The 24,033-nt window shown below is 41.0% G+C and overlaps 1 protein-coding gene and 1 pseudogene across 2 annotated transcripts in view; one reads left to right on the top strand and one right to left on the bottom strand.

Annotated features, from left to right (window-relative positions):
• Window positions 1-1,017: 1,017 nt before the first annotated feature.
• LOC118371536 (WD repeat-containing protein 3-like) lies at window positions 1,018-9,085 on the bottom strand (annotated as a pseudogene).
• Window positions 9,081-24,033, top strand: part of LOC118371539 (ganglioside-induced differentiation-associated protein 2-like) — a 34,998-nt gene continuing 20,045 nt past the window's right edge. For both annotated transcript variants that reach the window (XM_052493382.1, XM_052493381.1), the window contains exons 1-9: window positions 9,081-9,315; window positions 12,397-12,615; window positions 14,163-14,302; window positions 14,717-14,870; window positions 15,228-15,316; window positions 17,295-17,371; window positions 17,796-17,955; window positions 22,931-23,081; window positions 23,813-23,889. In XM_052493382.1, coding sequence (XP_052349342.1) covers window positions 12,434-12,615; window positions 14,163-14,302; window positions 14,717-14,870; window positions 15,228-15,316; window positions 17,295-17,371; window positions 17,796-17,955; window positions 22,931-23,081; window positions 23,813-23,889 — 1,030 coding nt within the window. In that variant the 5' untranslated portion in view covers window positions 9,081-9,315; window positions 12,397-12,433. The remainder of the gene's footprint in view (window positions 9,316-12,396; window positions 12,616-14,162; window positions 14,303-14,716; window positions 14,871-15,227; window positions 15,317-17,294; window positions 17,372-17,795; window positions 17,956-22,930; window positions 23,082-23,812; window positions 23,890-24,033) is intronic.

Here is a 24,033-nt window from a genome sequence, read left to right as displayed (position 1 = left end):
GCTGAATCTGCCTCCCACTGATGGCAGTATGGAATAACTGTGGTGAGAGGAGAGGGCAACCTGGTCTCAGAGCATTTCATATTATTCTGTACGTAAATCTGAGTCGCTCCATTTAGTATATGTTATGTTTCGTATGGTATGTATTCATTTGTGAATGTCCATCACCCATTCATATGACATGTTACGAATTTGCAAAACATAAGATATGTTACGAATTCTAGCTTGGTGTCTAACGTTAGATAGCTAGTTGAAGGGTTAGCTAAAAGGGTTAAGGTTTGGTGAAGGCTTATAGCTAACATGCTAAGTAGTTTCATAGTAGCTAAAAAAGTAGTAAGTAGTTGAAAAGCTGGTAATTAGCAAAAATTCTGAAGTTGTCTGTGATGAGATTCAAACTCACAACCTTTGGGTTACAAGATGTTTGCATTAGACGCCCACCCATCCACTCCAACCAACTACTCTACTTTTGTTTTTGCATTAAGTAATCATCGGTCTTATCTAACTGTACCAAACGTATCATTGTAATTTGAGTGTGCTGGATTTATACTATGTTACATCTAGTCTATGAGACCAGGCTGGAGAGGTAGGAGGAGCTCCCCTGTAGCTGACTGAATCTGGTTCTGTATTGTGAGCTCTTTTGGAGTGGCAATCTTGGTGGTCTGAGAGACTGGTGGTCTGTGACAAATCGGACACCGCTCTTTATCCCCCTGAAGCCCACTTCGGTTTGGCCCTGATCCAGCCCTGAACCACTCCCCTAAGCTGTGATACAGGAAAACCCAGAGAAACAGGCCTAAATCATACCTGTCAAACCCCCATGTGACGGGAAACTAAGACCGGCCAGGGAGGGAAAAGTCCAACATGAATTGTATTCATTTAAGATGGAGTTTTATGTGTTTTATACGAGACTGTGGTTGCATAGGGATCTGCTGTGTATACATACACTACTTCCTTTTGACTTGAGTTAGGGCACAGTGGATTTATTAATTCACAGGCGTTCTGTAAAACCTGAGGAAGCGAGGCTTGACATGAGTGACTCAGACACAGTTTATTTAGGAAATGAAGCATGTCATTGAACAACAGTGTTATGTCCTATCAGGATCCTATAACAGTTGAAATATAAAACTAACCGTGTAAATCTCTGCTAAAGGCCTTGCCTGCAGTAGCCTACTAGTCATGATGTGGGGTAGATATCAGAAGAAGCTGGTGTGAGGAGCTATAGAAGGACGGGCTCATTGTCATGGCTGGAATGGAATAAACGGAACAGTATCAACCAAACATATGGAAATGACATGTTTGACTCCGTTCCATTAATTCCATTCCAGCAGTTACAATGAACCCGTCCTCCTATTGGTCATCCTACCAGCCTCTAGAGAGAGAGTGATTCAGGCAATGATGAGTAGAGCTCTCTTCTCTCTCTCGCTTCTCATTAAGGCTGCGTCGGCAAAGAACATGATGTCCTCTTTGCTCTCGACCTCAACCTGGAGAAACTGGAGACCAGCACTGTTGAACCCCAGAACATCCAGGAGCAGAAGGCGAGAAACAGTTTGAAAAGACTTGTGGATCATCGGCCTTTAGAGTAAATGTTTCTATATTCTTTGATTGGACTTACCCTGAACTCTCAGACTTTAAAGAGGGTGTTGCTTCTTAGCTCATCTATGACGGTTGGCAGCATCTGGTTACTGGAGATTTGGCCAAAGTGGACCCTGGAGAGATAAGGACCAACCAGTACAGTGAGGACAGACACAGACAGACATGAGGCTCATCTACTCGCAAGTACCACAGAGACACCAGACACACACACCTGTGTGAGGTTATTTGCATATTGTTGTGTCTGATGTAAACCTCTTATCTCCACAACAAAAACTTTTCAGGAAATTTAACAAATTACCATATTCTCCCCATTAACAAACATACAATTATGAAACTTCAGAAGCTATTGTGAATACATTTTCTTGGTCTTAGTCATGAAATGTTCAGAGTACATAGCTTTATATATATATATAAATATAAAAGAAAAATAGGAAAATTAGCAAAAATCGAGTTACAAGGTTTTCATCAGAAATGATGTGAGAGAAATGCACAAACAACTGACTGACAAACACTTATGATTAGTGTAATGTTGTTTGTTAGCATGTCCATCGTCTCGAGACGCCATCCTTTCAAATATAGTGTCGTTGACTCGACTAGTGGAAGTCTGGAAAACTATAGTATTGGATTGTGCGTTTCAATGGAAGCGCCGGCTGTTAACGTTCGCATTTTATTGGCCGTAAGTAGAAATGTAATTTTCCTTCAGGAGAAGCATTTCCTTGTTTTGCTCATTTTGTTTTTCCTTGTTTTGTCCATGCCTCTTTTCCTACTGTGTGTCGGACAATGTTTTAGTAGCTTATGCAGCATTATCCTATGATACCTAACTTGTTTGAAGTCAGAATTATTTTTCGGAAACACCACCTCTGTTTGGAGCTCCACCCATGCAAATTAGCAACACATAACTAGTTTGAATCTAGACTATATAATTATATAATCATCCTAAAGGGAGAACTTCCCCAGGTTATCGCACTACTTGAGAAGCCTGTGTTGGAGGCTAGCATACCTGAGCAGAAAGAAGCGGCACACTAGCTCGACCTCCAGGCCATCCTGGACATAGCTGTTGAAGAGAGACAGCAGGTCTGGGACGTAGGGGAATGGCAGGACCAGCAGAGACACCTCCGGCTCACTGGAATGGGCCTTCTTCATCACGTGCCATGACATAGTGAGACGGCTGCAAGGGAGGCAGAAGAGGATGTAGTTACAATGGTTACATGATCGATTAGTGAGGAACGGAGCTAGTACCCTGGGCTATGCACGTATCATAATTTCAGGTGGGATTAAAAACATACAGAAACGTTTCCAAAGGCCACAAGGATAAGATTGACTTTAGTTGGAGGCAACTGTTTGCCGGCTGACTGGCAGGCTGATGCTCCTACATTTTCCTTATCTCTGATCTGTACAGCTCCAGAGCCTCCATGACAAGCTCAGCCTGAAGAGAGACACATATACTGTATACACACACACACATACACACACACCATTACAGATTACACACATACAACCTCTCCATCTCTGCAGTCTAGTTACTTGACGTGGAGACTCACAGCTGTCATGACTGTCCTGTGAGGATCACAATGGGACAGATCAGCTTGGAAATGGCTGACAATAACAGACCTTCTCTCACCTGCAGAGTGGAGGAGGGATCTGGTGTGGGGGTTTTGACACCTCCACACCCTGTCGTAAATTTAAGGAGAAGACTTTCTTTATTCCCCTCCAGTATGAACAAAGGAATCTCTGTTTCACAGACTTTTCCCGACAAAACTCTAACTCGGTCAAACATGAATACTGGAACAATATTTGTAACATAATGTGGTGTGGGGAGTGGTCAGTGGGGAGCTATGGAAAACTAATGTGATATTGCTTTTCGTTTTGTGATGTCATTAAAAACTGTACGGACAAAATACTGTAACTTGGAAAGTATATCCCCTTTATATGTCAAGTTTCCATCCAATATGTTGTGCATGTAGTATGAAAAATGTTTAAAGTATTGTTGTTAAGATAGGAATGTGATTTTAGGAGGTATAAGAGAATCTATCTCCTATAAACTGTGCATACGTAGGTAGCCATGCCCCGAGTGAGGTCGGAGAGCGTGTCAGACAGACGGAGCTGTCCCCTTCGAGCCTTGTTAACGAAATGAACATTAGACCAGGGAACGTGAGGCAGGTAGCTACACGTTTGAAATGGTTGGTACTTTGAACCTCAACACGAGGTGAAGAAATACACTCACCTTCCTTTAGACCAGAGAAACAGCAAGCTGCAGCTTATGTTCATCGTGGGTCAAATCTTGACTATCAACACGAGGAGGAAGAGGAAAACAAACCCTCTCAGACAATCACTGGTACAGCTGATTAGCTGTCCTGAGTAAAATATCTTGAACTCTTCAAACCATCTTACTACCCTTGACAAAACATTGTAGTACGCTACTCTCATCACCTGACTGGAACCATCGGCACAGCTGGCTTATCTTCAAATAAGCAGCTTCAAGATCGAATGGAACAGAGTGAACTCTGTAGTTCTGTTCAGGGCTACAAGCCGGACAAAGACATCCACACGTAAATACGTTGATGATTTCTTATTCCAAACGGTGGCGGTTCGTGTGCAAACTATATGATTCATGTGAGAAAAGTCCTGAAATGTATTGACGATAAGTGTCTTTTTCTCTCTTTCTCCATGGTGTTGGATAAAAAGCCATATTGTGAATGTCCGCTAGGGAACGTTGCCTCATGTAGTAAGTGTGTATGTTTCTTCTGTGTTATTTTTTAGTTAGCTAGTAAATAAATAATTAAACCAATTTGTTTAGCACTGAATCATTAGCAAGGCTGGGTTTTTTGCAGATGCTTGAGTTTACGACTGTTCAGAATGATGATATGAGGTAATGATTAATAAGAGCTCCAGCTCCAGCTGTTTATTGATGTAATAGATATTTACCTTATAGAGTTTAATTCCAGAGATGGTAACTCATAAAACAAACTCTTCCGTGGTGCCCCAAATCCTAATTAGTTCATTGTTACATGATTAATTTAAATTGGGTAACAATTATACATAGTTAAATGATTAAATGAATAACAATAATCAGATTAATGAAAGTAAAGTCATGACACAGCTTTGACTGTCTCTATGTTCTTCTTCACCACTTGTGCTGCTTTTGGTCTCTCCAGGAACCTGTGAGACACGCGAGACGTCAGTGAGAGAGAAACGACACAGAGAAAGCACACCTTTATACTTCCACTGTTTGAAATAAATAATAATAAATTAAGTCACTCCGATGGGAAAGGGCGCATTTAGGTCACATAATTGCTTGCCAATCATCAATATTCAACACATTTCTAATAATGGAACTCGAGGCCTCATCTCCATATGGGAAATGTAACAGCATGGGAGGTGAATGTCACCTCTAGAGTCTGGATGTGCTCAAACTTGACTGCATCCCATTGTTGTATCTTCTTTTCCTTCCCCGCTGTGAAGAACATATGGTTTTGGGAACAAACTATAGGTACATGGTGCTGAGAAAAGAAAGAAGGAGAAGGAAAAGGAAAGCAGATGAGAAATGACAAAACGGCGACATGAAAGAGCAGGTGGGGTGATGTCATCGGTCAGAGGTGGCTAACTTGGACAGTGTTTCTGAAACTGGAGATTAAATTCAATATTTTACTGGAAATGGGGAGAGTGAAGTCAACGTATATTAAATTATATAATTTGAGACCGTTGGTAAAGCGTCCACATTAAGCCATTTACACTGACCATATGTCTGACGGCTTAGGACGATGTGTTCTGGCAGTATATTATATATTCATATTAACATTAGGTTATACATTTTCTGTACCTGTCATCGTGGGCAAACATAGATCGGTGACAGTCCCCAAAATGAAGACCCCAGATCTTGACGTTTCTGTCTGCAGAACCGGTTGCTATCATGGCACTGTCCTGACAGGCGGAGAAGAAGTAACATTCAGAGTCAAGACAGATTAGACACACATAACACACAGCAACTTTAACCATGCACATTCTATATTCATCTACCGTCACACATTACATTAGTTTTTAGTTTAGATTGGTTTGCCAGATTGAGTACTGGTACTCACATGAGAGATGTCTAGGCAGAACACAGGGAGCTTGTGTCCATACAGAGAGAAGAAGAACTTGAGTGTGTCAGTGTAGAAGACCTTGACGGTACAGTGCAGCAGGGAGACAGCCAACAATCTCTGGTCAGGAGAATATTTCACACATGCAACACATCCTCATCCAGCTGCAGTGTACGCATGCGTTTCATCGTCAGCCTCCTGCAACACACACACACAAACTCCAGTCAAGGGCTCACTCCATAGAAGCTCACCTGAATAACACCATGCAGCCTGGGATCACTAGTACCTGCCTGGACAACAGAACTTCTTTGCCTCTAGTATAAAACAGCATTATTGTGTTATTGACAGTATGTGAAACAGGAATACATCTTGGCTTCCTTCTGTGCAGCCTCTCCATCCTTAATCAGCTGAAACTCTGACGTCACTATCCCCTCTCTGAGGAAATAACATAATCACAGTCAAATAAACAGTCAGAGGAAATGGGAATGATTGTATTGTATGGGGGCAATCCCAAGATAAAGGAGTGATGCTGAGACTTTAAAATGTATGTCAAACAAAGTGCAGATGCAAAGTTTGGTAATGTTTTTTGTAATTTTGTTACCAAACGTTGCATCTGCATACTGTTCTTCAAGTAAATGTGCTTTTGTAAAAGAAAATGTGGAAATTGTTAAAAGTAATCATTGTGCATAGAGTTGTATGGTTTGTTTAACTTTTAAAACATTGGTTTTTGTTTGACATACTGTAGATTTTAAAGTGAGTCTCAGCATCACTCTGTAAACAAGGACTTGTCCATGGGCTTTTATCTACAGATAAGGGAAACTTTGGAGTTGTAATGTAGATTGGCACTTTAGAAGATAAGATCCATGAACGCTCTACATGTATTGTGGATGATGTTGAACATGGACAGGTAGATCCTGACAGACAGACAGTACCTGATCAGGAGACGGACAGATGGTCCACAGAGCTCCGTTATGGGCATCGACAGTCTCCAGGAGGGTTCCTGATGCCAAGTCAAAGATCTGAATCTTACCATTCTGACAGGAGAGGAGAGAGACAGACTTGGTTAGCCCATAGACATTACATCATTGTATCTGTCCCACTATGGCGTCTGTGAGAGCATGGGCAGCGCCAACATGGCAAAAGTCCTCAATGGCACTGCTCATAATAAAACAGGCGCGGGGACTAGAGTCCTCTCTCGGTAAGCCTGAGTTCCACACAATAGTCCAATACTGGATAATACACATCTGCAGAAGTTTGGTGTATGTTAGTGTGTGCATGCATGTGTGTTACCTTGGTTCCTAGGATGATCTGCATTTCTCCAGGGACGAACAGGGAGCAGAGGGCATACTCACACGCCATGGTGCGAATCACCTGCAGACCTGTGACAGAGAGGAACTTCCTGTTACGACACCCATTCAGAATGAAGAAAACGTATTATAATATGTGTCTAGCTGTCATAATATATGTAAACTTTTAAAGATGCTGGAAAGCCTAAAGCTTTAATTAACTAGATTTAACTTATACAGTGAAACCCCATGGTCAGATCAATCCTAGCGCTGTGTGACCTGATGTTTCCACCTGTTCCAGACTTTGACAGTGTCCCCGGAGAGGCGGAAGGGACAGCAATGTTGTCTAAGCTGAAGGCCAATGTGCGGGCACCCTGGTCCCCCAGGGCGAGCCTGGAGGTCTTAGTGCCCGTGGGGTTCTTATCAGACGTCTTGAGGCAGTAAGTATCCACTGTGTTGTTCTGGAGCAGCTTGGCTACCTTCAACTCCCCACCCGCAAACAGCAGGCAGTCCACCCATCTAGGATATAAAGTGACACAAAATGTTGGTTGGTTGAGTATGTGAGAGTATGCATGTGTGTGTGTGTGTGTGTGTGTGTGTGTGTGTGTGTGTGTGTGTGTGTGTGTGTGTGTGTGTGTGTGTGTGTGTGTGTGTGTGTGTGTGTGTGTGTGTGTGTGTGTGTGTGTGTACCTAATCTTGGCAGAGGCCTTGATGTTGGTCAGTCTCACAATCTCATAGGCCAGTTTCCTCTCCACCACAGGCTCTGGGGCGTCCTCCTCCTCTGCACCCTGCACATCCCTACATGAGGGGGCAGCAGCACCTCATCTTTATATTTCACAAATGTAATCATCATACCTGTATATATAAACATTTGAAGTATTTAGTTTGATTGGAATTAGATTCCACACATGTTTGACGAATGTCCCAACTTGAACTACATCTGCAGACTGGTTTTTGCCATGGCTGTAGTGACAGCGTGATCTCTACTCTGTCTGCGACTTACCTGGCCTTCTTCTTGGCTCTCTTCAGCTTCTTGGCCATCACCCTCTCCACCTCTTCCTGGCAGCACACTGAACACCTCCAGCACCACGTCAGAGCCCTAAAGATCAGAGAAGGGAAAAATAAACCAAACACCGACCTCTATTGGACACTGTACTTACAAAGATTTTGTAAATATCATTTCACCTAATTGGTAGTTTAGCAGGTAGAATAGGGAACAATGAAACATTCAGGGACGTGAGGGTAATGAGGTCGAATACTGTTGAAGGCACTCTATTTAAAATAAATGTATGTGAAACCACACTTTCTGCACTGTTGTTCAAATAAATCGTTTATGTAGTATAATATCGCTTATGTCTTAAGCATCCGAAATAATGCCATAGATTCGGTTTTAGAAAAATAGTAATCCTGAAAGCAAAACATGGAAGCATTATGTAAACCTGCTGGTGTTCCAACTGGCCCTACTAAAGTCAACGATTTACCCCTGATCCACCGAGTTTTGATGAAAACAGTAAAGAGAAAGCATGTATATTTGATAATCATACGCTGCTGTTTATTGTTGACCAGCATATGTCCCTAATGTGCACTGTGAACCGATAATGAAGCTCCAAGGAATTCACCGTTTTTTAGCAGAATTTTGTGAAAGCTCTGAAGCCAACAGGAAATTTAACCCTAACCTATATAACCATATATATTTTTGGGGGGCTATGGTAACTAGTGGAAACCCGTTTTCTGTCTACTGGGCACACGAGGAAGACCCTACTAATCAAACACATATGTAGTCGAACACAAACTATAATAGATTTTTTTATTATACAGAAACACAGAGAGGCAGAAAATACGTATATTTTAAATATGTTGTTATGATTATTGTACTTATCTTGTTCAATTGCAATTGAATTATCGATCAGTCACAGTAACTAGTTTTCGTATTTATTACATTAGTCTGTTTTATGGGGTTGCTTCTAGTGTTGTTGTTTATTTTATTACAAAATATCTCTGCTCTATGCCATATATTTGACCGTATATCTAAATGCATACATTTACCTGCAATATAGAAAATGCTCTCGAGGATTGAACGCTGTACTATGCGTTTTACACAAATGTTGGGATTTATTGTACATCCCTGGGCATTATTCCGGAAGGGATTGTTAAACGTGTTTGGGTTCTTTGTAGTGAATCAGCTGATCAGGTACTCACCTAACTATAGTAAACGTGACTGTGCGATGGGAATTGGCTTGATCAAATCAAGTTTTGCCATGTTTGTGATCATAACAAAATCATGAAGACTCCCTGCATTCGATGCTTTTTGTAATTCAGTCCTGCTCGGAGTAGACAACATATTCGTGGACGAAGGAAAACGGGTAGGTGTAAATGTTTCTTCTGGTAACCTAACGTTAGCTAGATAAATACATATTTGATTTCCTTCCCCTTTTCGACATGTTACTATTTGCTGCCGTGCTAGCAGGTTATTTGCGAATTAAAGTAAAACGAAAGCAAACGCTGCACTGGTAATGTATGTGATGGTCAGCTGAGCTCGAACTCCATGGTTGGTGATGACGACACATTGTATGTTCTCATTTGATGTTTTCCCCATAAATAGGGCCTATTTAACCGTTCAAATGGTAATAACATAATATGAGTAATGGCACAAGCTAAAACACTTTTTTTTCAAGTTATGAAAATTAGCTAGTATATATTTTATCTTCATTCTGCATTTCATCGAGTCCTTATGGTCCATTCAAATTCCCTGTCTGTTTAGGTGCACTAATGTAATAATAATGAGCCGGACCTAGTCAGACCTTGCTTGCCATATTCACCCAATTTGATCTAACTGCCACCTAACCTCCCAAAAAATGCAATCAGAATATTCCAAACGTAATAAAATGTCTACTGGCAAATTTGGCTTCTGCTATTTAGGTGATAGGCTTTATTTGTCAGGTTGTAGACTAGAAGTTACAGATGTCCTGAAACCGGTTAATTTATTACTGTCTAGAACTACACTAAACAAAAATGTAAATGAGCTGAAATAAAAGATCCAGCAACTTAGCACAGCCATTAAAGAGGAGTGGGACAACATTCCACAGGCCACAATCAACAGCCTGATAAAGCACCGCATGAGGCAAATGGTGATCACATCAGGTACTGACTGGTTTTCTGATACACGCCTAGGGTTGCAAAGGGTCAGAATCTTTCCAGTAAATTAAGTTACGCCCTGGAATTTGGGGAATTTAGCTTAAATTCATTAAAAAAAGTTAGCTTATAACAGTTAGCCTTTTTTTTGTGGGATACATGTAAGGCAATTCTAGGGCTTGTGGCATATTTTGGTTAACTATCCCCATAGAATAGAATTGCAACCCTCTGCATGCACAGTGCATTCTTCCATCACATGTGCAGTGCACTCTTTCATCACATGTACAGCTGATTCTGAAGATCTTGCACTCTAATGAGATGCTATTGAGCCCACACTACAAGAGCACAGTCACAAGGGACAACAGACACACCGGTCTACATTTTCAGAAGAGCTGAAGGCAGTCATCAATGACCTTGGACCACAGAAGGTATTTGCACTGGTGACAGACAATGCTGTGAATGTGAAGTCTGCTTGGTCTAAAGTGGAGGGGTCCTACACTCACATCACACCCATTTGCTGTGCTGCTCATGCATTGAATCTGCTCCTCAAGGCCATCATGGCACTGAACAATTGGTTGGATACACTCTACAATAGAGCCAAGGAAATTGTTAGGTATGTGAAGGGTCATCAAGTTATAGCAGCAATCTACATCACCAAGCAAAGTGAGAAGAATAAGAGCACCACATTGAAGCTGCCCAGCAACACCCATTGGGGTGGTGATGTCATAATGTTTGACAGTCTCCTGGAGGGGAAGGAGTCTCTCCAAGAAATGGCCATATCACAGTCTGTCGATATGGACAGCCCCATCAAGAGGATCTTCCTGGATGATGTATTTTGGGAGTCTGAAACCCCTGAAACCTATAGCAGTAGCCATTGCAGGGATTGAGGGAGACAATGCCATCCTGTCTCAAATCAAATCAAATTTTATTTGTCACATACACATGGTTAGCAGATGTTAATGCGAGTGTAGCTTAATGCTTGTGCTTCTAGTTCCGACAATGCAGTGATAACCAACAAGTAATCTAACTAACAATTCCAAAACTACTGTCTTATACACAGTGTAAGTCTGATGTTCAGACTCTGCTTGCAGATGTAAGAGAAGAAATTCGTACTGCCCTGCCCACTTCACTGTTGCTCCAAGCAGTTCTGAAATGAAGCCCATACACGCCGCAGCGTACATGTTGGACCCCAAGTATGCTGGCAAGAGCATCCTGTCTGGTGCAGAGATCAACAAGGCCTATGGTGTCATAACTACCGTGTCTCGCCACCTTGGCCTGGATGAGAGCGAGGTTCTTGGCAGTCTGGCGAAGTACACTTCCAAGCAAGGACTTTGGGATGGAGATACAATATGACAGTCGTGCCAACATATCTCATCAGCCACCTGGTGGAAGGGACTTTGTGGATCTGTGAATCTTTCCCCTGTTGCCTACATCATCCTCCAAATCCCACCAACATCAGCTGCCTCAGAGCACAGCTGGTCCTTGTTTGGGAACACACACACCAAAGCACAACAGGCTGACCAATACAAGGGTTGACAACTTGGTGGCCATCCGGGCAAATTTGAGGCTTTTAGAGCCTGACAACAAGCCATCCTTAACAAGGTTGGAAAGTGACAGTGAAGATGAGGCCTCAGTCTGATGTTCAAGAGGTGGACATTGAGGAGGTCCAGGGAGAAGACATGGAAGCCTGAGAGGAAGACAACCAATTTCAATTTGAAACTAAATCGGTTTATTTATTTATTTTGGAAGGCTTTAATCATTTGCAATTATGACTACTTATAAGGTAAACTGTTTCTGTTTCTGTCTCCATATGATATGGTAAATATATCCAATGCAAAAAAACATTTACATTTAAATGGTATTAATATTAATTCCGATATATTCCTATGGAACGTTTCCACCTCTGAATGTTCCCCAAAATGTGCAACCCTATCCACTCCCCAACTTCTGTGACCAACAGACACATAACTGTATTCCAAGTCAGGTGAAATCCATAGATTAGAGCCTGATGAATTTATTTAACTGTAACTCAGTAAAATCTTTGAAAATGTTGCATTTTATTTTTGTTCAGTGTAATTTTAATCTGTCAGAACAAAGCCTTTCTTTGATTGTGTTAAAATGCTTTTGCTCTACAAAATGGGTTGTTATTTCTACTTTTAACCTACTGAATGATGAACACTGAAACCACCAGACCATTTGTAAACACAAATGTATTCACCACTTGTGACTGTCTGCTGGTCCTTGTCATAACTGCTCCTGGACAGTGGACACTGATATATGCACTTTATGTCTTTCTCTGGCTTTGTTCACAGTGGGGAGCATTGAGGTGTAGGCCAGCGAAGTGCAGGAATGGATCCTCTGGGAGCACGCTCTCAGTTTGTGGAGGTACAGACTCTGTCCACCTGGGAGCGGCAGCCAGACCCTGAGGGAGAAGAGACAGAGAAGGAGTATACCGACAGCCTGGTCAGCCAGGAGGCCTTCCCCTCCCCTTTTCCCTACAGAGAGGACATCAACAGGAAGATAGTGCTCTAGTGAGTATGCACACTGACTGGACCTCTATCTCTAATACCACTTCCCTATCATTTGGTCTCTCTTTTGCTCTCTCGCATTCTCTTTTTCTTTATCTCGGGGGTCACTCATTTTCTCATACGTTCATAATCGTCAAACTCTTATCAAATGCCTTTGTTGACAGCAATAAGGTCTCTCAAGTTGAATCCCTGGCTTCTTGTGCCTTGTGATTCTGTTATTGCTCCATGCACCTCTCTCTCTCTCTCTCTCTCTCTCTCTCTCCACATGGGCATTCTAGACCCTACCTCATAGATCCTCTTTGTGGAGCGAGGCTGAGCACATGATGTGTCCAGAGGTTCCACTAGTAGGAGTCTCTCAGTAAGACCTTTGTACCCAGGTGGCCTCAAGCCCTCTTCACATTCCTGCTGTTGTTAAAGGAACAGACTGGACTGAACTACGGCCTTTTTACACAAGTCTTAGGAAAATCACTTTTCTGTTCCTGATTTGTCAGCATTTTCAGGACTTGACACAGTGTCTTGATTGACTTGCACTCCCTTTGCACAAGGATCAACAACGATCACCCCAAGTGCAGGGGTTAAAGTGTTCCGTCACTGCGATGGATTTTCATCATATGGATTTTTTGTGAAGATTTATTTTGTTAGGATCTATGTATTTTTTTTCAATTGAAAAGGACTGGGATTGGTCAAACATTTAATACATGTACAAAATGATCCTTTTTTCCTAAAGGTATGATGGTCATTACTTCTTTTTTTACATGAAAGGGGTGCTTAACTTGGCCCCGCAGACAATCGATCTGAGCTCGACTTAAGTTTCATTCATGGGGTTTATTTTTGCTTTAACCCCTGCAGGTGTGTACAACAAGGCTTGATCACAGCCAACCATTTTGAAGTCGTACTGCTGTGATTATGCCGATGTAGTGAGGAATAAATCATTATGACCTGTCCATTGGCTGTTTGCAAGCTCCAGCATTTAAGTGAAGTGAAACCTCACTGTAAACCTGATCGTGCGTCTTCTTTTCTTTTTCAGTAGCTCGGCTGTCTACTGATGTGCACTCCAGTGTCGAGGTTGTCATAGGCTTATTTCTCAATGACTGAAGATTAAGGATGTCATGACTCAGTACCAACTTAACTGCTTGAGTAGTTCCCCTTTTAGAGTTTGACAAAGCAGGGCTATTTTACACGGAGCACGTGTGCGCCTAAGTTGAAAAATGTAAATGCACACAAAGCAATTTAGGAGCAAAGTGACAAATATTTGAGGTGTTATAGCTAGAATCCTTCATTTTTCTAGGCACACTGGTGCTCCTAAATACAAATTCCAGGTCGCACAGTAAAATATTTAGGCGCATAAGTGAGTTAAATGGTCGCACTGTAGAGCCCTGCAAAGCCCTGTGGGCAGGATCTTAACTCAGTAAACACACCTGTAGTCAAACTTACTGTTGTGTAAATCATCCATGAATGTCAAAGAGATACGCAAGCTCCAACCTCATACTGTACGACAAATACAGAGTTAAAATATCTAACCCTCTTTCTTTCTGCTGTCTCCTCTCAAGTAATGGCGACGTGGCCCTGCTGAACTGCACAGCGATTGTCAACACGAGTAACGAGACTCTGACAGACAAAAACCCCATCTCTGAGAGCATCCTCTTACACGCTGGGCCTGAGCTTCGAGATGAGCTGCTCAAACTGAACGGTAGGGGGCACCACTGAGTTATCAGGTCAAGGACAACATGCACAAAACAAGATGTTTTGACATGGATTAGGTACTATATCAACTTGATCAATCAGAATGCTTATTTTCGTTGTCCAACTTCTCCTATTGGTTTGTGTCTACTGAAAATGACCTTGTGTTATGCTGTCAAAATTAATGTAATGTGTTAACATCATGTGCGCACTGGAGACAAACACATTACTGCCAGCTTTTTATACCACTTGCTAATATTCAAACGGGGGGTGTTAGATTGGGTCTTGTTGCTGTGTGTGTTGCTATGCAAATCCCTTTCAAGGCTGTGTTCATGGTGAAGAATGTTATATTTGTGTGTTCTGTGTGGGATATACTCTTGTATTACCTGTATGTGTGTATTCATGTGTATGTGTTTATCCACAGGATGTCGGACAGGCGAGGCGAAAATGACCAAAGGCTTTAACCTAGCGGCACGCTTTATTATCCACACGGTGGGCCCCAAGTACAAAGCCAAGTACAGGACGGCTGCTGAGAGCTCACTGTACAGCTGCTATAGGAATGTAATGCAGCTCGCCAAGTAAGACATTAACTCATCATTAGTCTACATGAGGTTGGGGAAGGTTTTTTAGACATTGCATAAGTACAACACATTGTTCTATGTGTTCCACCTCGTGTTCATTTGGCATTCCGTTAGATGTGACTGGGACAGCAGGCCTGCTGATTACATCACAGCTTGTTCACACAGTGTTTACTCCCCACATAACACGTCTGTGTGGAGCGCGAGGTGCTCCCTTACTGCCCATTAACCTCATGTTTTTTGTAAAAACAATTTACTGTGTTTGTGGTGTGTACTGTACTATCAATTGAATGGGGTTTGTGGTGTGTACTGTTAGTATGTGGGGTTGTGTGAGAGCTGATGTTTGTGTCTTTGCAGAGAGCAGGCCATGGCATCTGTGGCCTTCTGTGTGGTAAACACAACTAAGAGAGGATACGCACTAGAGGACGCCACACACATCGCCTTCAGTAAGACACGCACACATTCACTAATAATGATCTCTCATACAGTAGCGTACCCTACACCATGTCACATCATTTTAAGTAGCTCATATGTGGCTTTGAACTATTATTTATTTGTTAGACATTTTGCAGGATGAAATCTCTTGATGCAACATCTCGTTTTCAAGAATATCCTATTGAAATAAACTAAAACAAACAAACAATACTTAGAAAAAATAATATGGCAACTACTAACAATAACAATTAACTAATAATATTTTATTAAACTTACATTAACAGCAAATTAAAAGTTGTAGATCTACAACTAATAAAAACTACTGCTACAAATATCAATTCAACTGCTACAACTACCAATACACCTACCAATACACCCCCCCCTCCAAGGGGTGTAGAGAACATTTAGCATTTTTATACATTTCATGCAATTCTACTCATTTTTCCATTGGGTGGAGAGAAAAATATACTGGGTACATATATTTATTTTTGTCTTTTGGAAATTGGCTGCCAGTTTCCCATCCCTGACATGTGTATATATGCATGCATGCATACAAATACAGACCAAAAATACATTTAAAAAACGCAACATGTAAAGTGTTGGTCCCATATTTCATGAGCTGAAGTAAAAGATCCCATAAATGTTCCATATGCACAAAAAGTTTCTCTCAAATGTTGTGCACAAATGTGTTTAAATACCTGTTAGTGAGTATTTCTCCTTTGCCAAGATACTCTGTCCACCTGACAGGTGTGGCATATCAAGAATCTGATTAAACAGCATGATCATCACACAGGTGCACCTTGTGCTGGGGACAATAAAAAGGCCACTCTAAAATGTGCAGTTTTGTCACACAACACAATGCAACAGCTGTCTCACGTTTTGAGGGCGTGTGCAATTGACATGCTGACTGCAGGAATGTCCACCAGAGCTGTTGCCAGAGAATTTAATGTTCATTTCTCTACCATAAGCTGCCTACAGCATCGTTTTTAAGAGAATTTGGCATTATGTCCAACCGGCTCACATCCGCAGACCACATGTAACCACGCCAGCCCAGGGCCCCTCCACATCCGGCTTCTTTACCTGTGGGATCATCTGATACCAGCCTCCCGGACAGATAATGAAACTGCGGAGTATTTCTGTTTATTTAAATGGACTGGTTTCCTTATATGAACTTGTTGAAAAGATTGTTGCATGTTGCGTTTTGAATTTTTGGTATGTGTATATATATATGTGTGTGTGTATAGATACACAAATCTCCACATGGTGATGTTTTTGTTAGTTAAAAACAGTTTGTTCTTCGCATTTAAAAAAGGGCTTTCTTATATTAATTCAGTAATTATTAATGTACTGATGTCTATATGTAAATGATTCTAGTCAGTTTGTATCTGAAGGTCTTCTGCCGATCTCATGAAGTACCCTTAGCATTTGTAAATGGTGCTGTTGTCGAAAGCAGTACTGTGATTCTTGTATCGTTAGGTGTTCCTTAATATATAAACAGGGGCATTTTTTAAGTTGATTTCAAAATAAATTGGTACCAATGCAGTTGTCTTCTGTTTGAATAAGTGATTCATACATTGTTTAATGATGTTTCTTATAATTGCATCCAATAATGAATCGGCAAAGATATGTTATAAATTAAATCTAATTCGCAAAGTAAGGTCTTGGTTGTGTTTTGGTAGATGATGTCACCATAGTCTATGATAGGATGCAGCATTCCGGTTACTAAGGTCTTTTAAATGGATATAGGAATACAATTAATAGGTCTGTATAGTAAACAAAGCTAATAGTTAACTGTTTTTCTAATATAATCAATATGCTTTCCAAAAGATTCAGAATCAATACTTAATCCCAGATATTTCAAACAATCAACACTTTCCAGCCTTGCAACTATTCATACTGGCATGATGTTTCATAACTCATCCATGACCCCTGACCTATGTAAAACATATGACTGCGTCTCTGGAGTGTGTAACTGTTGTTTTTTTGCAGGAACGGTCCGCAGGTTTCTCGAGAACCATGGAAAGAGCATAGAGATGGTGGTGTTCGCTGTGACGGATATGGAAGAGGTGTGTTCTTATATTCTTCTCTGCACATACCTTCGATGTTTTACACATTCCAAGGTTTATGTGCACATAAATGTACTGGCTTATTCTTAGGGCAACCAACATTTTCTGTAGTGTAACAGAACTCAAGGTAATGTTTGGAGCTGTGTTTCGAAGGCCATGTTTCCATGGTTTATTGTGATTATTCACTAATTTGTTATTCGTAGAGAACGTAAAATAATTCAAAGATGACATGAGTGTTCCAGTGTGAGGTAATTATTCCTGTCAAAAGAGGGCAGACACAACAGACCAACTATTTTATTGATAAGGAGTACGTTTATTATTTTTATATCAGTCTGGGGATTTGTGTTATACTGCATGTGCTGTCTATTTTATGGTATTATTTTTTTATGTTTGTATAACATTTGTTTTTGTATATGTGTCTTAGCCTACATACAGGAAGCTGCTTCCTCTCTACTACCCTCGTTCTGAGGAAGAGGAGCGCGCCAGCCTGCCCCTAATCCCTGCTGACATTGGCAACTCGGAGGGTGAGCCTGTCGTCCCAGAGAGACAGATCCGCATCGCTGAGAAACCAGGCAGTCTGGAAGGTAAGACTACATTTCCCACAACCCACTAGGTGCGACTCATCTCCTAGCTGCAAAACTGAACATGGTTTCAATGTTTATCATAGTACATAGTAACATCTTCCATTCCATGTACAATACCAGTCAAAAGTTTGGACACCTACTTATTCAAGGCTTTTTCTTTATTTGACTATTTTCTACATTATAGAATAACAGTGATGACATCAAAACTATGAAATAACACGTATGGAATCATGTAGTTAGCAAAAAAGTGTTGTTGCTGAGCACTTGCTTTTCCTTCACTCTGCGGTTCACCTCATCCCAAATTCAAAGTTCTTGACATTTTCTGTATTGACTGACCTTCATGTCTTAACGTAATGATGGGCTGTCGTTTCTCTTTGCTTGTTGGAGCTGTTCTTGACATAATATGGACTTGGTCTTTTACCAAATAGGGCCATCTTCTGTATACTACCCACTAACTTGTCACAAAACAACTGATTGGCTCAAATGCATTAAGAAGGAAAGAAATTCCACAAATTAACTTCTAACAAGGCACCCCTGTTAATTGAAATGCATTCTATGAAGCTGGTTGAGAGAATGCAAAGCTGCTGTCAAGGCAAAGGGTTGTTACTTTGAAGAATCTTAAATATAAAATGGTGATAATAGACCTGCTGCCACCAGCAGTCCTGTGCAGCAGCTGTAGTTCCAGGAGTCTGAACAGAACTAGCTAGTGCTGCCTAGTTTAGGTTCTGTGTCCATGGAGAAACACTCAGTGGACATAGGATAAGAATGCAGGAGGATCTGTCATAGTCTAGTCAGTGGAACATCTCAGTCATATCCTCAACGGTGCGAGCACACACACAACACATACCGAGTGAGGGATCTTACGTCAGATTGGAAGGCATTAGGAGCCATCTAATTGTTAAATTAAGCATGTCTTCCTGTTGATTAATATTTTCCAATGAGCAGGTGCAGTAACTGCAGAAAGGAGGGCATACGGTGCCTTCGGAATGTATTCAGACCCGTTGACTTTTTCCACATTGTTACAGCCTTATTCTAAAATGCATTAAATACAATGAAAAAGTGAAAACAGGTTGTTAGAAATGTTATCAAATGTATAAAAAAAATATTTAAACGAAATAATTTATGTAAATAAGTATTCAGACCCTTTGCTATGAGACTCAAAGTTGAGCTCAGGTGCATCCTGTTTTCATTGATCATCCTTGAGATGTTTCTATAACTTGATTGGAATCCACCTGTAGTAAATTTAATTGATTTGACATGATTTGGAAAGGCACACACCTGTCTATATAAGGTTCCACAGTTGACAGTGCATGTCAGAGCAAAAACTAAGCCATGAGGTCGAAGGAATTGTCCATAGAGCTCCAAGACAGGATCGTGTCAAGACACAGATCTGGGGAAGGGTATGAAATCATTTCTGCAGCATTTGAAGGTCCCTAAGAACATAGTGGCCTCCATCATTCTTAAATGGAAGAAATTTGAAACCACCAAGACTCTTCCTAGAGCTGGCCGTCCGGCCAAACTGAGCAATCAGGGGAGAAGGTTCTTGGTCAGGGAGGTGACCAAGATTCCGATGGTCACTCTGACAGAGCTCCAGATTTGCTGTGGAGATGTGAGAACCTTCCAGAAGGACAATCATCTCTGCAGAACTCCACCAATCAGGCCTTTATGGTAGAGTGGCTAGACGGAAGCCAAAAGGCACCTAAAGACTCTCAGACCATGAGAAACAAGATTCTCTGGTCTGATGAAACCAAGATTGAACTCTTTGGCCTGAATGCCAAGCATCACGTCTGGAGGATACCTGGCACCATCCCTACGGTGAAGTATGGTGGTGGCAGCATCATGCTGTGGGGATGTTTTCCAGTGGCAGGGACTGGGAGACTAGTCAGGATCAAGGGAAAGATTAACGCAGCAAAGTACAGAGAGATCCTTGATGAAAACCTGCTCCAGAGTGCTCAGGACCTCAGACTGGGAGCAAAAGTTCACCCTCCAACAAGACAACGACAATTGCCAAGACAACACAGGAGTGGCTTCGGAACAAGTCTCTGAATGTCCTTGAGCGGCCCAGCCAGAGCCTGGACTTGAACTCGAACAAACATATCGTAAGAGTAGAGGTCGACCGATTATGATATTTCAACGCCGATACCAATTATTGGAGGACCAAAAAAAGCCGATACCGATTAATCGTACGATTTTAATAAAAATTATTTTATTTTTTTTGTACTTTACGATAAATAAAAATATTTAAAACTTTATTTTTTAAATTTGTAATAATGATCATTACAACAATACTGAAAGTGTTAATTAACTTATTATAATACATCAATCAAATCTATTTAGCCACAAGTAAATAATGAAACATGTTCAATTTGGTTTAAATAATGCAAAAACAAAGTGGAGAAGAAAGTAAAAGTGCAGTATGTGCCATGTAAAAAAAGCTAACGTTTAAGTTCCTTGCTCAGAACATGAGAACATATGAAAGCTGGTGGTTCCTTTTAACATGAGTCTTCAATATTCCCAGGTACGAAGTTTTATTATAGGAATTATAGGACTATTTCTCTCCTATACCATTTGTATTTCATATACCTTTGACTATTGGATATTCTTATAGGCACTTTAGTATTGCCTGTGTAACAGTATAGCTTCCGTCCCTCTCCTCGCCCCTACCTGGGCTCGAACCAGGAACACATCGACAACATCCACCCTTGAAGCATTGTTACCCATCGCTCCACAAAAGCTGTGGCCCTTGCAGAGCAAGGGGAACAACTACTCCGTCTCAGAGCGAGTGACGTTTGAAACACTATTAGCGCACACCCCACTAACTAGCTAGCACCCCGCTAACTAGCTAGCCATTTCACATCGGTTACACCAGCCTAATCTCGAGAGTTGATATGCTTGACATCATAAACAGCTTAATGCTTGAAGCACAGCGAAGAGCTGCTGGCAAATGCACGAAAGTGCTGTTTGAATGAATGCTTACGAGCCTGCTGCTGCCTACCACCGCTCAGGCAGACTGCTCTATCAAATCATAGACTTAATTATAACATAACACACAGAAATATGAGCCTTTGGTCATTAATTTGGTCGAATCCGGAAACTATCATTTCGAAAACAAAACATTTATTCTTTCAGTGAAATACGGAACCGTTCTGTATTTTATCTAACGGATGGCATCCCTAAGTCTAAATATTGCTGTTACATTTTACAACCTTCAATGTTATGTCATAATTATGTACAATTCTGGCAAATTAATTACGGTCTTTGTTAGGAATAAATAGCCTTCACACAGTTCCCAACGAGCCAGACGGCCCAAACTGCTGCATATAACCCGACTGCTTGCACGGAACACAAGAGAAGTTACACAATTTCCCTAGTTATAAGAAATTCATGTTAGCAGGCAATATGAACTAAATATGCAGGTTTAAAAATATATACTTGTGTATTGATTTTAAAGAAAGGTATTGATGGTAATGGGTAGGTACACATTGGTGTAACGACAGTGCTTTTACCGCGAATGCGCTTGTTAAATCATCACCCGTTTGTCAAAGTAGGCTGTGATTCGATGAGAAATTAAGTAACAGACACTGCATCAATTATATGCAAAGGAGGACATGCTAGATAACTACACATGGTTGATGATATTACTAGTTTAACTAGTGATTATGTTAAGATTGATTGTTTTTAATAAGGTAAGTTTAATGCTAGCTAGCAACTTACCTTGGTTTCTTGCTGCCCTCACGTAACAGGTAGTCAGCCTGCCACGCAGGCTCCCCGTGGAGTGCAATGTGGTTAGAGCGTTGAACTAGTAACCGGAAGGTTGCATAAACGAATCCCCGAGCTGACAAGGTAAAACATCTGTTGTTCTGCCCCTGAACAAGGCAGTTAACCCACCAGGCCGTCATTGAAAATAAGAATGTGTTCTTAAGCTTTATTTTGGTGTATTGCACTTGTGATTTTATGAAAGTTAAATATTTCTAATAATTTAACTTGAATTTCACGCTCTGCAATTTCACCGGATGTTGTCGAGTGGAACGTCTAGCCGTAACAGGTTTTAACTGACATGCATAGTTAAATAAAGGTGTAAATTGATATGAAAACTTGAAATCGGCCCTAATTAATCGGCCATTCCGATTAATTGGTCGACCTCTACTGGAGAGACCTGAAAATAGCTGTGCAGCAACGCTCCCCATCCAATCTTACAGAGCTTGATAATATCTGCAGAGAAGAATGGGAGAAACTCCACAAATACAGGTGTTTATAAATTTAGCAAAAATGTTTTTTTTAACTGTTTTTTTGCTTTGTCACTATGGGGTATTGTGTGTAGATTGATGGGGGGGGAACAATACATTTTAGAATAAGGCTGGAACATAACAAAAGGCACTGTATGTCTTCAATAAAGGAATCCAAGATGGCCTCCCTCTTGTTTTTTGGGGTGTTGAATATGTTTCTCTTTCAGTAAGGGTGTTTTTTAAATATTTTTTTTATATGTGTTTGTGTACTGAACTATAGTGCTGAACTAAATGTTTGTTAATATCAAGATTGTGTGTGTACCTCTTTTTTTAATGACTGTTGTCCATATGGAGCTCCAGACCCAGAGGTGTTGATCCAAGACAAACAGGCTGTGTGTGGGTCAGGCCCAATGACAAACACTGGAATCAATATACACATATTCTGCCTAATCCAGCGGGGCCACGGATGAGCTGCTTCTCTTGCCTTGGGCTGGATGGCTCAGGACTGGGAGGAAAGCCCAAGGTCTAGACACTAGACAATTTAAATAAACACACAGAAGAGACCGGCCCGGTTTCACAAGCAGTGAACATGTGAAGTGTGATGTTTCATGCTTATTTTGTGTGTTTGTGTGGCTTTTCACAGCAGTGCTTTGAAAGATTATATTTGTTGATATAACATTGAGGGAGAGTATTTATGTATTTTAGAGTTGGAAGTAGTTTCATAGAATGTGTCTGTGTGTACTGGGTAGATGACTGTGAGGAGGAGACTCTGGACTCAGACCTGGGTCAGGTGGGGAATCATGCGTTTGCCCGGATGGAGGGAGATGTGGACAAACAGCGCAAACTCATCCTGCAGGGCCAGCTGTCTGACGCAACCATCCACAAACAGCACCAGAGAAAGTGAGTCTAACACAACTTGTAAACACATGGGCAGTATTTCTGTTACATGTATTTGAAATACGTATTTGAATTACTTCTGAGTGTTTTGTATGTTGTATTTCACTGAGCTGAACTACACTCCAATGTATTATGTAACAAGATACTTTCGAAAGCTGTAATTTGTATTTTCAAAATACAATTCTATACCATTTATTTTATAGTGGTTCACAATTGTATGGCCCCTTTTCTCCCTGCATTGGTAACAAAAGTCTGATGATGGCACTGGTGTAATACAAGTGTCTGCTAAATTAACTAAATGTATATGTAAAAATGAACAATTGCCAAGTATGCTGAGTAGAATTCTAATGAGCTACCCACGGAACAAGGCCAATGGCAATACCCAGTGTGCTTTGCAGTTGTTCATTTTCACATTTACATTTTGGTCATTTAGCAGACACTCTTCTCCAGTGCATTCAACGAAGGTAGACAAACGACAACATTTCAGTCATAGCACGTAATACGTTTCTGTAACCGTTACTGAGAATGTTGTTTCTGTTCAGCCGGCTACTTGCAAATGTATTTTAAAATACAAAACACATGTATTTTAATTAAATACAGTACTTTTATTTTGATACATTGGTCTTTAGGGTATGCATCCTATACCCTAGTTTTACCAACATTTACAGTACACCCTTAGCCAGTACAATACTGAGTGTTGACATAATGTGTTATAACATCTCCTGTTGTTGCAGTTATAACCGTTGGTTATGTCGAGCCAGGGCAGAGGACTTGTCTGACATAGCAGCACTGAAAGCCTTATATCAAACTGGTAAGTTGGGAGAGTGTGAGTTCGTGCGTGGTTTTCTCTGTGTTTGTTCTCATTTACAGCAATGACCTGGGGAATAGTTACAGGCGAGAGGAGGGGGATGAATGAGCCAATTGTAAGCTGGAGATGATTAAGTGACCGTGATGG

This window comes from Oncorhynchus keta, chromosome 34 (assembly GCF_023373465.1).
Source record: "Oncorhynchus keta strain PuntledgeMale-10-30-2019 chromosome 34, Oket_V2, whole genome shotgun sequence".
Taxonomy (NCBI): Eukaryota; Metazoa; Chordata; class Actinopteri; order Salmoniformes; family Salmonidae; genus Oncorhynchus; species Oncorhynchus keta.
This window is presented reverse-complemented; position numbering and strand designations above follow the sequence as displayed.